The following is a 15,692-nucleotide window of genomic DNA, read 5'->3' as shown; positions in this document are numbered from 1 at the left end:
GCTGCTTAGAAATTAAGTGTTAACGAGCAGTTGGACAGGTGTACCTAATAAAGTGGCCGGTGAGTGTATATGCATATACTGTATAAAATAGTAAGAACGATAAAGGGTTTGTATACACATTATGCAAAAATATAGTTTGGTGTATCAAAAGTCCTGAGTAGTAAATATTACACAGAAATGAGATTAAGTATTAAATATTGCACTGTAATAAAATTAAATGGTCAAGTATTAATAATAAATTAATATTGCACTGTAATGAAATTGCACAGAAATGACCAGAAGACACCGTCCACATAATTGTCCTTGGGCGAGACGCTGCTGCTGTTCGTTGATGGTGTTCAACAGGAGAGAGAGCGCTGTGTTTACATTGGCGTAGGGCGGTTTCTACACAGCCGTGATGATCACTACTGTTAGCTCTCTTGGCCCAAGTAGCAGTGCTTTGCGTTTCTGAGAATATAGTTCCCAGTTTGTATAAGATTAGAATATGGCTGTCTCATGTGACCTTGTAATGTGTACACCCTGTGACTATACAAATCACAACATATACATAGAAACATATTGGCATTATTTTGTCACTTACTGGGAGCAGTAGCTAGCTGGAACAAGTTCCCAGCAGCATCTGTGCTAGGCTAAGCTAATACTGGGGCCGTCAGACAGAGTTACAGCACGCACGGAGGTGAGAAGGGTATGTATGGACTTGTCAAACTCTGGGGGATACGGTAAATAAATTAAGTCTCAATAGGTCGCCGTGTTCCTTTCACATCTTACCTGAATGAATGCCAAGGCAGGGAGCGGATACTTCTGACTGGGGACCATGACGACAGCGTTGCCATTGGCAATTGCTGCCCCAAGTAGTGTTACCATGGAGAGGAGGGGATTCTTGTCGGGGAGGACGAGTCCCACGACTCCCAGGGCTTCGGGGAGGGAGAGAGCAGAGCCAGACTCTGGCATAGGCTGAAGGAGATGGACACAACAAAATGTTGCAACAATGCTGTCGTATTAGGTCATTTGGATCATAATTGGTGTAGTTAAGATTTTTATTAACTTTGTATAATATAAAGAAAAGGCCCACCGGAGTTCCTCCTTGGATTTTGTCACAGTAAGCCGCCCAGTCACTGAGCCTGGCGATGCTGAGCTCCACCTCCGTGTCAGCCTCGTCCAATGAGAGGCCGGTCTGAACACTGACTTGTGCTGCAATGTCCCGCCTCTTTGCCTCCAGTCCCTTGGTCAGAGAGTAGAGTGACTGAGCGCGTGCGGACGGACTCTTTTTCATCCATCTAGAGGAGGAGGAAGGAAATGAAATGATTAAGAGGAAGACTAAGGTCGAGTCAACAAATAACCCAAACAAACAAAAACCTTGAAAGAGAAAGTGTTGGGTGTTGTGCTTATGAACAGTTTAACCCCCTATGTGCCTCCACTAAACAATAGTCTTAAGTCTACAGACTTTATAACACTAATCTAGCTAGTGTGTACTGTATGTTTGTGAATATTGTATGTACTGTGTGAGTCTGTGCACGAGCATTTCTTCTGGCCGCACTCTACGCTCAGAGCATGTCTGACTGACTCTGTTTAACCCTCGTGCTGTCTTCAAAATTTGAAAATCAATTTTTTAAACTTTTTTATATTTTTTTCCTTTCTTCGCACCTTTTTGAATGTGTAATTTTTTTTAACGTTTTCAACACTACTTAACACTTACTTATTAACTTTAGCTTTACAGTTATTTTTGGAATTTCTGGTCAATAAACCTCACTTTTAGAAAATATAACCTAATTTTTCAGTTAGCAAAGCAGAAATTAGGAATTATTTCAACTAAAATTAAAGGATTGATGTTGATGGATAATCAAGGACTGGAATATGTTAACTTTTACTCAATACTATTTCAAAACCACTTCAATTTCTATTTCAAATGCTATAAAATTGAATAAAAATTAATGAAAGTAGAGATTTGTACTCGCCAAAGAGCGTCGTGTGGAATCAATCATGTTATTTTGGGTAGTTAAAAAGAACGGGTCAATTTGACCCAAGGACAACATGAGGGTTAAAACGCCACCTGACTTTTTTTCCAACATTGTCTGCCTGCCGGTATAGAATCAAACGTCACCATTTGTAGCCCTACTAGACTCTACTACATATTTTTTCAGATGTAAATTAAAAAAAAATACTCTAAATACATAATGTATATCCTAAAGCAAACTGACATGTATCATAAAAGCAAATCTTTCAAAATAAAAGCCCCATAAAAGCCCAGTAAATGGATTGTATTTCTAGCGTTTAGTACAGGAACCATTTACACACATTCATACAGTGTGCATGTGTACTGCAGATCCATTATTGTATTAGCCGTCCAAGGTACACCTACTCATCAGACAAATATTTACACTCGTGGTTCAGTGTCTTGCCCAAGGACACTTGGACATGGGACTGCTTTACCACTGAGCTACAGCCGCCCCAACAGAGTTACTGTACACACAGGAAGCTCAGAATGAGGCTTGCTTTTTGAAATACAGGCACCCAACTGTAACTTTATGTTAACAGGAAAATTGGTATGGACCAAGTTAAAAAAATAAATAAAAGTGCTTATTTTTCCACTCTAGGGTTTAGATTATTTTGGTCATGGTAACATGCACACACCCACACACCGGATGCTTTTTCCATTAATATACAGTCTATGGCTGTGACCAAATAACCCTATACAGCTACACAGCGGCCCTTGGTGTTTACTTGGATATACTGTGATCTTCTGTGTCTTTCTTTGTCGGATTAACCTCAGTCCGACTGACATACTGCATTTCAGAGACTGTAGCAGGGTTTGTTTGAAAGTTAGAGTGAGGAAATTGTTATTATATGAAACTAGAAATTTATTTTAATTAATAACTTTGATTTGTCATTTATAACTTAAAAACTTGACACACAGCACTCAGCTGCATCTCAAATTAATCTTCCGGTTCCCAGTATTGACACATCTACTGACCTGCTATCTCCCCCTCAACATCCCCTATCACCCACCGCTACCCCTCTAGAAAAAAGGGGTGACATGCTAAGAGGTTAAGATCTCCTAAATAATGGTTAAAATGTAAAAGTATGAATGCAGAAAGCCCATACTGAGCATGTACTGCCATTTTAATGGTGTGTATATGCTGCCAAGAAGAGCTGCAATCAAACTGTTGATACTAATGTCCTTTGTTTACATACTGCGTGTGACTCAGCAAATCTGTCGAGTTGAACTTTGAGTGGTGATAAACACAAACCGCCCACTGGCTTGTGAAATACGCTGTCTATCTGGGTCCTTGTGAGAGACTGAAAGCTTGATAAATGTATTTCATAACGGGCAAATTTCACCAATAAAAGTTTTATTTTGGTTCAAAGCTCTATGTAGCCTAGCCTATACTAGGAAAAGCAGTGGTTCATCCTGGACCACATTTAGTAATTGTCATACATACAGTACATACAGGCCAAAGGTTTGGACACACCTTTCATTCAATGCGTTTCCTTTATTTCCATGACTATTTACATTGTAGAATATCACTGAAGGCATCAGAACTATGAATGAACACATGTGGAATTATGTACTCACACAAAAATGTGTGAAATAACTGATAACATGTACTATATTCTAGTTTCTTCAAAGTAGCAACCCTTTGCTTTTTTGATAGCGCTGCAAACCCTTGGTGTTCTCTCAATGAGCTTCATGAGGTAGGTAGGTGGGTCTTGTCAGGGTTAATTAGTGGAATTTCTTGCCTTATTAATGGAATTGGGACCATCAGTTGTGTTGTGCAGAAGTCAGGTTGATACAGAGCCAACAGCCCTATTGGACAACTGGTAGAATTCCTATTATGGCAAGAACCAATCAGCTAAGAGAAGAGAAATGACTGGCTATCATTACTTCAAGAAATGACGGTCAGTCAGTCCGGAAAATGTGAAACACTTTTTGATAATTACATAATTCCATATGTGTTCATTCTGAGTTTTGATGCCTTCAGTGATAATCTACAATGTAAATAGTCATGAAAATAAAGGAAATGCATTGAATGACAAGGTGTCCAAACCTTAGGCGTGTACTAAACATATAGTGTGGTGACCAAATGTTGTTGACTTGTTGCTTTTGTATTGTTAATCATTACTCAGTTTCTTATGATCCTTCGTTACAACTGTTTCATTCCAATGACTACATTGTTTGTTTATCACCTTGGTGTATCCAAATAGACAGAAAAATAAAAACGGCTTGGGTTTGTGACCTTGGAAACACAACATTAGTATCATACTAGTTTAAAAAGATTGAACGAATCTGAGGCACTCTAGAGGGGAATGTTTAGCAAAGAAGATATCATAGGCTTTTTAAATCATACCCTCTCATGTGACTCAGATTCCTTCAACCTTTTACCCATTTGTGTTTTCTGGCTGGATTTAGAGAGAGTGTGTGTAATTTTCCCATATTTGCATGGCAATGCTCTCACCCAGGCTGGACTTTGATAGCAGCCTCCACTGCATTACGAACGTCCTTCCGGCCTCCATCTGGACAATAGGCTAACACACTGCCGTCCCCTGGTGACTTCACAGCCACACTGCAGCCAGACACTGATTTACAGGACTTGCCGCCGACAAACTGCAGGTAGGGCTTCGGAGCGCTGAGGGGAGAGGGAGGGTGGGGGGGAAGTGATACACGTGTCTCCTTAACCCTCCACGTATTACTGTACATCATGCTGCTATTTAAATACGTATAATATATTAATAATGTGCCTATTACGCAGGCTTTGATGCCTTGTTACACCTTATAAACTGGGCTTAAAGTAATAAAAATACAGCATTACAAACCCACCTGGCAACGTCTGAGTCATCAGGAATGATAGCGGGGGATGCCGCTGTTCCAAACTTTGAGTAGTCCATAGAGACGGGGGAGGAGCGAGGTAGAGGAGATGAAGAAAAGGATGGACGTAGAAACTGGTACAGACCCTGGCAGAGAGCAGAGAGAAAGGCAACATACAGTACAAGACTGCGTAGGGGTTACTAGAGCTGCACAATATATCGGTGTATATCGTTATATAGCGATATCAACTAGCGCAACAAACACATCGCAAAATAATGTCACATATCGCGAAAGACAGTCAGAGAGTAACCGTAAACTACAAATGTCACTTCATTTGATTTATTAGGCTCCCCATTAGCTGATGCAGAACATCCACTACTCTTCCTGGGGTCCACACGACTGAACTGACATTCATTTTTTAGTGGCACCTTTTATATTCAATTTAATCATTCCATGTTGAAAATGTTTGGTTTTATTTTTCTTTTCTATTCAACAAGAAATGTGCAGAATACTGAAAGCTTTAGAACTGAGTACACTTTAACATCACTTTATTTATTGCAAGTAATACCATTATCGCAATATACTGAATTTTCCTCATATTGTGCAGCTCTAGTGGTTACTAAGACCTGTTACATTTGATCCCTGGTTTGTATGGAGCCCCAAAAACTGACCAAATACAGTAGAGGGACAAGTCAAAAACATAATTCAACATATCACTAATTAGTTAAACAATTAAATGGAGGGTCAAATAAACGAAGCTTTATACCGTTTCCTTTAACCTCGAATTAAGTTTGAGATTAACTACGTAGACCCACCTCGTGTCCTCCATCAGTGCATGTCCCGCTGTCTTTGTGGCCAGAGACAGGCAGACACGGGTCAGACACCGAGTGGGAGTTCACCCACACTGAGCCAACTGACAGGCTGAGGAGAGAGGGGGAAGAACAAAGGATCATTAGGGAATAAAAGATCCTTTTCGCAGCGTACATTTGGACTTGTCTAAGCAGAAAAGGCACAGGTGCAGGATTTTCTCCGCCATTTTAAAGTTTGGGGGCAGCACCCAAGTTGTTTGGGCCACCACCTAAGCCAAAATTTATGAAAACAACATCAACATCAACTAAATTACCTTTGAATTGATGATTGTAAATATCACAACTGTTTGTGTTGCCTGTAAAAACAACTCGAGAGACAATGGGAAATGGAGATTTGTGAGATTTGAAAGATGTGGAGGAGAGAAGTTTTTTTGTTTTAGTTGTATATTGTTTTTTGCTTTTTTGTAAAAGGGGAGGAGGATGAATACGCCTTGTGGGTTTCTCTCCTCTGTGAGAAGCCCAAAAGCAAGCACCGTGGTTGCTTGTTTTTTAAATTCTATTGTATGTATTTCATTTATTTGTGCAAATAAACTAAACTAAACTAGAAGTCAGAAAGAAGAAAAAGGAACACATTTACTACAATCAAGGTTTACAACTAAAAATAGTGGTTTGGATGAAGACAGCCAAAAGGCAAAGAAAGAAAAAAGAAAAAGATGAGTATGTGGAAGATGAAAAACAGAGAAAGGGGAAAGAAGAGGATAATGAAAAGAAAAACACGTGTGAACGTTTGTACCTCTTTGCCGTGTCCAAAGCCAGTGTGAGGTCTTCAGTCCAGATGGAGGCGGCCTGGCCATGAGGACTGTGGTTTCCTGCAGAGCAGAGACTGTTTCAGTAAAACAAGTGGAATACTTAGAGGATTACTGCTCTGAAATCTGTTTTACTGAACACAGAAACTGCTGTCAACCAGGAAGAAAAAAATTTAAAGCAGTGTAGAGTCAACAACAAGCCCGTACATCAAAGAAGAGCTGCAAACTATTCACTTAATCACCAACTATTTTGATAATCAATTCAATTGGTTTAAGAGCTTTTTAATTCCAGTACCTGAAATGTGAATATTTTATAGTTTCTTTTCTCCTCTGTGACAGGAACACTCTGATTGGTTTATTGCACATTAAGCCCAAACCACACTCGGAATAATGTGGCTCCTTCAGACCTACCAATTTTAGATTTGTGGTGAGTGCAAGAGTCATTTATCCCGCCGGTATAATAGCAACAGCATGAAATCCACCCACAATGCTACTTGCGTTTGGAGTTTCAGATTGTTGAAATAGGGCGCAATATCTTTAACATGTCTCTCACAAAGCGTTGTAGGAGAACTGATCATATTCATCGAAGGAAACTTAACTGTCCCAAGTCAACTATCTTCACTCATGCATCTCCATCCACAGTGGCCTCCTTACCCAGGCTTACTGCCTCTGTGTTGCTTCTGAATGGCATGAGTGGTAGCAGTGGTCCGGGGGAAGGGCTGACCACAAATGGAGAGGAGGGGGCCGCCCCGCAGAGCACTGTGGGAGGGTACTGAGCACCAGAAGGGGGGGCAGCGCAGGACTGAACCAACTGGGGACCAGAGAGAAAAAAAAGAAAGAAAAGGTTTTCATCTACTAAGTAAGAAAACTGAACACCTTTACGTTACAACTCATTATTACTTTTAACTCCTTAATTTTCCTACTTTTTGATCTTGGCAAACATTAAAAAAATGGAATTCAAGTCCATCACCTAAATTACAGTTACAGTGTGAACTCTACAGTCGGACTAAATCCATCCTACTTTTAATGCACATCTTTTGCTACGTTTACGCCTTTGCATCCATACTACTCTGGCATTTCTGAGACCCTAACGTAGATGTTTGAACATGCTGTTGAACCCCTGCGGTTGTTCTGTTTTAAGCCTGGACGGGCAGAAACTAGCGTTGGAGAAAAGAAATTGAAAGTTGTAAGTATCGATTTTTTTTGCAAAGATTTTTAGAATCGATATATATATATATATATATATATATATATATATATATATATATATACTCTGTCGTCGCTGTCCCTGGTCGGAGCAGCGACGACAGAGTTGCCTAAAAGAATTCAATTATGACTCAACAGTTTTAATAGGAGCTGAAATGATAAGGCAAGTAATCACCTGGCAGAAATTTAATCAGCAACTATTTTGATAAGCAATTATTATTTTCAACGGTTTTGGCTTCTAAAATGTAAGAATTTTATATATATATATATATATATATATATATAGATTCAGCTAAATATTTTCCGTTTATACAGTACGGCCGACGGCAACTACATTATATCCGTTTCCTGCAAAACAGACTTAAAGCAGTACACTTATGTTATGAACTTTTACTAATTAAATTGCATTCTTTTTAGAAAACATTAGTATTTAGAAATGTCTAATGATATATTGTTTCTAGAACTGCATTATTCAACTTTTCTTTTTGTTAAAGAAGGGAAAGAAAATCGCAATACTCAATACTATCGAATCGCAATACTTCTAGAGTCACAATAAATAAAAATCGCAATACAAAATTGATTTACAACCTACGTATCGTGAAATGATTGATTCCGGACAAAAGCAAATTGTACAATCCTTACCGGTATGTGCATGCCCAGTGTACGTGAATGGTCATATGCACTTTCAGGCGTGATATTTTGGACGCAGGTTAGTTCTGTTTACTGGGCTAAAATACTAACGAGTGAACAGAGACTGTTTCCGTTTTAAGACAGCAACGCCACCGAATACAATCTCTGTTTTTTTGTGGGTGTTTCTGACTAACCGTGGCGCCTTGCTGCTGAGCGACCTGTACTGCAGTGTCCACCAGGACCCTGTCCCCCTCACTGTGGAGGGCCACACACTTCATCCCTGCCATACGGAGCCTGAGACGGGCCACAACACTGTCCTGCACGCTCTCCTGCACGCACAACACCCAGTGGACCTGATGGGACAGAGGAAAAGAAGATTGTTAATATAGGCATGGTGGTCTTATGGGATGGCATGAGACACTCTATCCTTCTTTTGGGGATTCTTATTAGTGTATATCACCTCTCTTTTCTTCTTGAAGGCAGCCTCTATTACTGCATCCACTGCGCTGTCGATGTCGGCTGACTCAAAGATGATAAAGGGACACCTAGCGCCTACGTTGCAGGAGACAGAAACAGGAACGCCCATCCCTGCTGTGGCCTTACACAGCGTCACCCCATCCTGAAAGAGAGAGTTGTTGTTCTAATAGTCTCGGGTCACCAAACCTATCTCCACAGCGCTGTGAAAATAGACACAGTATTCCGGGATGGGAGAAAAACGTGCTCTGGTTTATTGGCGTTTCTTTAAACCAATCACTATCGTCTTGGGTGGCACTAAGCGCCGTGTGCACGTATACGGTGCCTCTGCTAAATAGTCTCGGGAAGGAATTTGTGGTGGAACGTCCACGTAGGGAGGCAAGCTCTGGAATTAAAATGGATGTCTAGCGTGTGATGAAAATTGTACAAACCAAAAAAGACAAACATAATTTGATTGTTGGTTCTAGCTTGCAGGATGTTTCCAGAATTGACCGGAGTTTAGAATGCCAACAGATAGAAAGCTGAAAATGATGGACATCCGGCGGAACCTCTGGTGGTCCCGAAACTATCCCATTATTGAATACGGACATTTTGATAAAACTAAAAACAGACTGGAAAGCTTCAGAACAAATATATTGGAATGTTTTTCTGGATAAGAAAGCAGCACCAAGTTTTTGACACACCTACCTGCTTGCTGCCGCCGTAGGTGACGTAGCTGATACTCGGGTTCTGGGCCACTTTGGCACCCAGCGACATGTCACTTCCTGTTAAGACATTAAGAGCCCCGGCGGGAAGACCTGCTCCCACGAAAAGCTGGGCCAAGAGGAGTGCTGGAGGGGCGCTGCTCCGACCAGGGACAGCGACGACAGAGTTGCCTAAAAGAATTCAATTATGACTCAACAGTTTTAATAGGAGCTGAAATGATAAGGCAAGTAATCACCTGGCAGAAATTTAATCAGCAACTATTTTGATAAGCAATTATTATTTTCAACGGTTTTTGCTTCTAAAATGTAAGAATTTTATGGCTGCAACTACAATTATTGGATTAATTTGGTTCTTGATTGTTCTCGATTAGTTGTTGTTGTGTTCTATAAAATGGCAAAAAATGGCGATCAGTGTTTCTCAAACCCTGAGATCACAGGTCACAGACGAGTGAAGAAACTAGAAAATATTTAAGAAGCTGGAAATTCAGATTCAGAAATTATTTTCTTTTTTCCATAAAAATTACACAAACAGATTATCAAAACAGTCAAGTAATTTTGCAGCTCTAAAGAATTTTCTTGTCTTTTGCGCAAGTATATCTTTACATTGGTCGGACAGAACTAGACATTTGCGGACATCGCCTTGGGCTCTAAATGGTGTGATGGGCCCTTTCTTTTACTTTTAGGGGCTTTTTGGCCTTTATTTGATAGGCGAGATAAAAACAGGAACATGGGCCACTGCTGTAAAGACTGAACACTGAACGGGGTGCACGCTCAACCAGATAAACTACCAGGTCGCCCTGTGATGGGCATTTTTACCCGTTTTCTGGTGTTAAAGGGATATTTTACCATTGGAAAGATGAATATATATCTTTAAATTGGGTCACTTATGTAGTAGAAATGTGAATTTTTGTTTTGAAATTGGTGCCACCTAGGCCGAGAAAATGTGGATGAAAGACACCAAATCCCAGAATTGCTTTGCTGCTCAAAGAGTCCACTCCCAAGCCATGCCTATTGTTTAAAGACATAGACAGACAGTGAGGCATTCAACTCAACTCTAGTGGCTCACGTAGTGTTACACATTTAAATATATAAATATACTGTATAAAAGAAATACGTATATATTGATTAAAAAAAAGCTTCATTTAGTTTCCACACATTATAGGCTCCGTAAAGTTCAGGTAACGCAGTGGTAGCACACAAGGGCATAGGGTGATGTAAACCCGAGTATAAACACAGCCATGAAGCGTGTAATGTAGAATGGTCGGCATTTAACAGTCACAAACTCCACCAGCGGTTAGCAGTAGTTGGATAAAAACACCCCATTTCTCCACCAGTCTGTGTCCGTGTTAACGCAGCCCATCTCCTCGAGTCTTACCCGCCAGAACAGCTCGGAAGGCTAACCGGCCTGGTAGCTAGATAGCTGAGTCCAGTAAAAACGAGTTATCCTCCTGCTAGAGTCAGCACCCAACAGGCTTAAACAGGGTGTGTTTAAATGTGTTTTTAGCCTCTAAACATGATGAAAACGTCATTAAAAGTGCCTACCAATGTGCATGAAAGTTATGCTAATTCAGCTCTGTTTAGCTCCGGTGTTGTCACATCTACAGCAGTCAGATTTACTGTGTTCCCTTAGAAGGAATCACGTCACATGGTTAGGCAATTTTAACGACGTTTTAGACGTTTAGAGGCTAAAAACATGTTTAAAACTTGCCCTGTTTGGGCCTGTTGGGTGCTAACTCTAGCAGGATAGCACCGATTGGTTTCATTTTTCTCTGTACTGACAGAACTCCAAATTTACAAACAACAGACCTAAATGTTGAAACAGACCAGAATTCTCCTTTAATACTAATTGGTGAAGTATCCCTTTAATTACAATTGATCAATCAAGAAAACAACCTGCAGCTTAATCAATAATGTAAGTAATTATTAGTTGTAGCCCTAGATTTGATCTTAAGGTACAAATGAACGTTTTCAATGTGTATTTTATTAATACTGTGTGTGTGTGTGTGTGTGTGTGTGTGTGTGTGTTACCCATGGCAAGTGCTGGTAGAACTTTGAGCATAAGGGAGTAGAGAGAGCAGTCTTCAGAGACGACTACAGCCACCACACCTGGGGAAAAGGAAAAACAAAAGATTGAAAAGAGAGCTGTATTGAAAATGAATAATAACACCAAATATTTCTTTTGTGCTTAACCCCTGTTAAGCTCACCCAGCGGTGTCCAGTTGGGGATGAGCGTGTCTCTGAGCTGAGCCCAGCTGCTGTAGTACTGCAGCAGTCTGACGAGGGCGGAGGGCGAGCAAGACGCCTCACACAGCTCGCACAGCTCTGACACACACTGGCCGTGCTGCCCGAGGACACCCACCAGCCTGTGGAGGACAGGTTATTAACTTCCACATCAGGACGCTGAGGCTCCTGACATGTGTCAAGGTGAGTTTGTCATACCTGAGCATTGAGCTGCAACAGTTTTACTCGACAACCAGGGCGCGATTTTCCAGAGGGGATGAGTGCGATTTCCCCCTTTCTGGTCTACATATCCATGCCTCTACTCAATTATTTATTATTAATATTATTATTAAATGTATCCCCTGCTCAAAGTGATCAATGCTACTTCATTCAACTTCAACAAACCATATATTATACACCTAAAATAGAAGTATTTTAAACTAGTATTTAATAGTATTTAAAACTTGCTGTAACATGAACGTGACTTCAACATCCAGACAGAGAAGTCAACTGCCTTTTTACGTACTTTATCAACCCTGCTCCTTCTGACCCTTTCTTACTCATGCCTCCCAACGCTGTTAGAGACACTCTAACAAACACTCGGATGATCTGCTTCCCCATCAGTCTCTTCTTCCCTCCTTCGCTACCTCCATTTCTGCAGCAAAAAGCTCTTTCTATCAAACCAAAATTGAATCCTCTTTCTCCAACCCCAAAACACTTTTTTCCCATTGTCTCTTACCTCCTAGATACTCCCAGTCCACCGCCTCCCTCCTCCCATCTACTAACCCACGTTGTAAAAAAACATACAGTTTATATTCATATCCATATTATTCATGTGGATTTGTTATTTTAACATCCTGTTTTGTAAGCTACCGGGACCTTGGATTTCCCCTTGAGGATCAATAAAGTATCTATGTATCTAGTATCTTGAAGCTGCCCTTTGGCTTTTCTAATGCACTTGCACTACTTGTCTGGAGTTTGCACATTCAGGGTTGAAAGCACTTAATTGGAAGTCACTTTGGATAAAAGCATCAGCTAAATGACATATAATGTAATGTATGTAATCTAACAGTCTATAGTCCCAAAGAACCATTAAGTCAGGGCGCCAGTTGCTGGTTGTATTTAGCTGCTACATAGCTCCGGGAAGCCAGCTACCAGCGGCAGTTGTTTAGTCACCAATAGGGGACTAACAGCCGGCTACAGGCACCACAAGATGACGGTCCTTTTAGGGGCCATGGGAGTGGAGTTTAGCCAGAAAAAATAAGCATCAAGTGGTGATAACAGTTAAGTTTAGGCACCAAAACAACTTTTTAATGTTAAGAAAAACATTGTGGTTTAGATTAAAACACTCCAGAGGAATAAACGAGAGTTTCCTGGGTGTAAGTACTTTGTTTTTATGGGTGGCCGAGTGGCACTATATCCATGGTATTAAAAGGGGGATTTCATTCTTGCATGTTTTGTTTTATTGTGTATGATCAAAAATTGCCAATTGCTGATTTTTTCGAAATTGGACCCTGTAAACAATGACAAAAAAACAACAACTCAGAAATAATTGCATTTAACAATATAATTGTCTCCTATAGTCAGTTTTAGAAAATGTCGTTAATATGTTAATATTTTAAACAAATTTAAGTTTTAAATTAATCCCAGGATATCACTGTTATGTGACCCAGATAATGTAATAACACAGCCTATGGAGTAAACCACACCTCTATATTACTACAAAACATTGTTTTTTTTAAATGAACAGCCATAACCCTTAGGACCTTAGCTAATGTTAGCAATAATTGCGGTCAAAAAGAAATGGTGATTACGTAAAAGAATTGCGATGTAGTAGTAAGCGAAGTCATTGTTCCAGGCCCACCTGAGCAGCACTTTGGCCCTCTGGTAGCAGCTCAGGCTGCTCCAGGCCTTGTGGCCGCTAACAGCAGAGGAGGCAGCCGGGGAAACATCTGCCTCCACGGCGCACACTGTGCTGCACACATGACCACCTGGACACCAGAGGAGAGAAAAACACGCATGTGGTCAGTTTTATCAGTAGCGATTTTAAATCACACGTTTTATACCAATACAATATTATATTGATTCTTTGGACAACAATACAATATTTGCTGATATCACAAAGTCTGCCAGGATACGATGTCGATTCGATTGAGGGGCCTGCGACCGATGTGAAACAGTGCATAAGGGCATTTAAGTTACATTTATGTAGATTTACAAATAGAAACTAAAATATTATTTGACAATTTCATTACTGAGCTCTTCCAGACATTTATGTTAAAAGCAAACTACTCTTTTTGATATTAAGAATAAATATTAAGTAGGGCTGGACAATAAGGAGAAAATCAGATATCACAACAACATCAATATCGATGTTGGGATGATATTGTAAGGTTTCAAAAAAATATATACTCTTTCACATTGTGAAAAAAAAAAGGATGAACGTGAAAAAGAGCTAAGTGTAAAGTGTGTGTGTTGTTATCCAATAACGTTGTTTCAGGCTGCTCCCACCTTTAGAATCAGCAAGGGAGCGACTCGGCCTGTCTGCTGGACAGACAAACTTGCCCTCGAAGAACAGACCCAGAGAGCGGGAATGGTTATCCAACCAGGCCTGGTGGAGAAGAAAGCCACAGTCAATATTCAAGCTCATAGAAAGCCTGAAAGAGGGTAACCAATACCATCTGTGAGGATGTAACCTGGCTGAGAGGTGTTGCCGTCACTAAAGGTCCAGGGAAGCGGCAATACCCGTTAGCAGATTAGCAGCACCTGTGAGTTTATCATGTGACAGCGAAAACGCAAAAGTCGGAGCAATATATCCTGTATGTTCATTACCGGCTGACGTATTTCAAGATGGTCAAGGAAAATGGAGCGTCTACACTAGTTCATGCAAATGGAAATGTAAAATGTCAAGCCAATAGGAAAACTTGGAATTGATGGTGATGGTAAATATTCATGAAAAAGGACAAGTTTGTGAAAGGGCAAAACCGATTTTGATAACAAACAACTAAACACCTTACACGCTAGACCTTTAACCCTCATGTTGTCCTCGGGTCAAATTGACTTGTATTCCTATATCAATGTTCTTTTTAACTACCCAATTGTAATTACCCAAAATAACATGATTGGTTCCACACAATGCTTTTGGCATATACAAATTTCTCTACAGTCATTTGTTCATTTTGGGTTGTTTTATTCAATTTTGTAGCATTTGAAAATCTAAATTGAAGTGGTTTTGAAATAGTATTGAGTATTTAGGCACCAAAACACATATTCCAGTCTGTGATTATCCATCAACATACACTCCTTTAATTTTAGTCTAAATAATTCCTAATTTCTGCCTAAGTAGGGTTGCTTGGTTATGACAAAAAAAAAAATCATACTCACGATTATTTTGGTCAATACAGATATTACAGTTATTTAACATGATTAATGTTGACTTTTGGAAAAACTTTGCATTAATTAAAGCAAATCAACAGTAAAAACACCTTGAACTGTGAAATGTTCCTTAAGACTTTACTGTTTGAGTGTTTTAATTAATGTTAAACAGTTATTTTGTACTTACTTGTTATTTTCATATTGATATGTATATGTGTGCACCAACCACCAAAGTAAATTCCTTCAAAGTATCCTTGGCAATAAAATTGCTTTCTGATTTTGATTCTATATGCTGACATTTTATTGGTCAGGAAGACCCCTCCTCTGCTGGACAGTGACCGATGAAAGGCGGAATGTGTCAACTATTTACAGACAGAAGACCAAAGTACAGAGTGTAACTTCACTGTGAAGCCCCAAGCTCATCTTCGGCTATATTCCACATCTCCATTTTCCTTGGACGACCTTAAATCAGCCTCTAAGTTGTTACAGGAAAAAGACAAACTGCAGGGATGAGGTGGACTGTAGTCTGTATCTCTGAGCTGTATAATCACTCTACCAGGGCAATCTGACAACACAGTTGTGACACATACAGTGGGTACGGAAAGTATTCAGACCCCTTTACATTTTTCACTCTGTTTCATTGCAGCCTTTTTCCAAAAATCAA

The 15,692-nt window shown here is 40.0% G+C and overlaps 1 protein-coding gene across 1 annotated transcript in view; it reads right to left on the bottom strand.

Moving 5' to 3' along the window:
- Positions 1 to 15,692, bottom strand: part of aldh16a1 (aldehyde dehydrogenase 16 family, member A1) — a 19,661-nt gene that overhangs the window by 3,152 nt on the left and 817 nt on the right. Inside the window, exons 2-15 of the mRNA XM_034893639.1 lie at positions 14,165 to 14,264; positions 13,518 to 13,644; positions 11,639 to 11,796; positions 11,462 to 11,539; positions 9,417 to 9,604; positions 8,716 to 8,874; positions 8,450 to 8,608; positions 7,074 to 7,230; positions 6,407 to 6,482; positions 5,620 to 5,725; positions 4,817 to 4,950; positions 4,455 to 4,625; positions 1,073 to 1,277; positions 769 to 954 (exon numbers count right to left, since the gene is read on the bottom strand). Coding sequence (XP_034749530.1) covers positions 769 to 954; positions 1,073 to 1,277; positions 4,455 to 4,625; positions 4,817 to 4,950; positions 5,620 to 5,725; positions 6,407 to 6,482; positions 7,074 to 7,230; positions 8,450 to 8,608; positions 8,716 to 8,874; positions 9,417 to 9,604; positions 11,462 to 11,539; positions 11,639 to 11,796; positions 13,518 to 13,644; positions 14,165 to 14,264 — 2,004 coding nt within the window. The remainder of the gene's footprint in view (positions 1 to 768; positions 955 to 1,072; positions 1,278 to 4,454; positions 4,626 to 4,816; positions 4,951 to 5,619; positions 5,726 to 6,406; positions 6,483 to 7,073; positions 7,231 to 8,449; positions 8,609 to 8,715; positions 8,875 to 9,416; positions 9,605 to 11,461; positions 11,540 to 11,638; positions 11,797 to 13,517; positions 13,645 to 14,164; positions 14,265 to 15,692) is intronic.

The sequence above is a fragment of the Etheostoma cragini genome, chromosome 15, assembly GCF_013103735.1.
Source record: "Etheostoma cragini isolate CJK2018 chromosome 15, CSU_Ecrag_1.0, whole genome shotgun sequence".
Classification (NCBI taxonomy): Eukaryota; Metazoa; Chordata; class Actinopteri; order Perciformes; family Percidae; genus Etheostoma; species Etheostoma cragini.
This window is presented reverse-complemented; position numbering and strand designations above follow the sequence as displayed.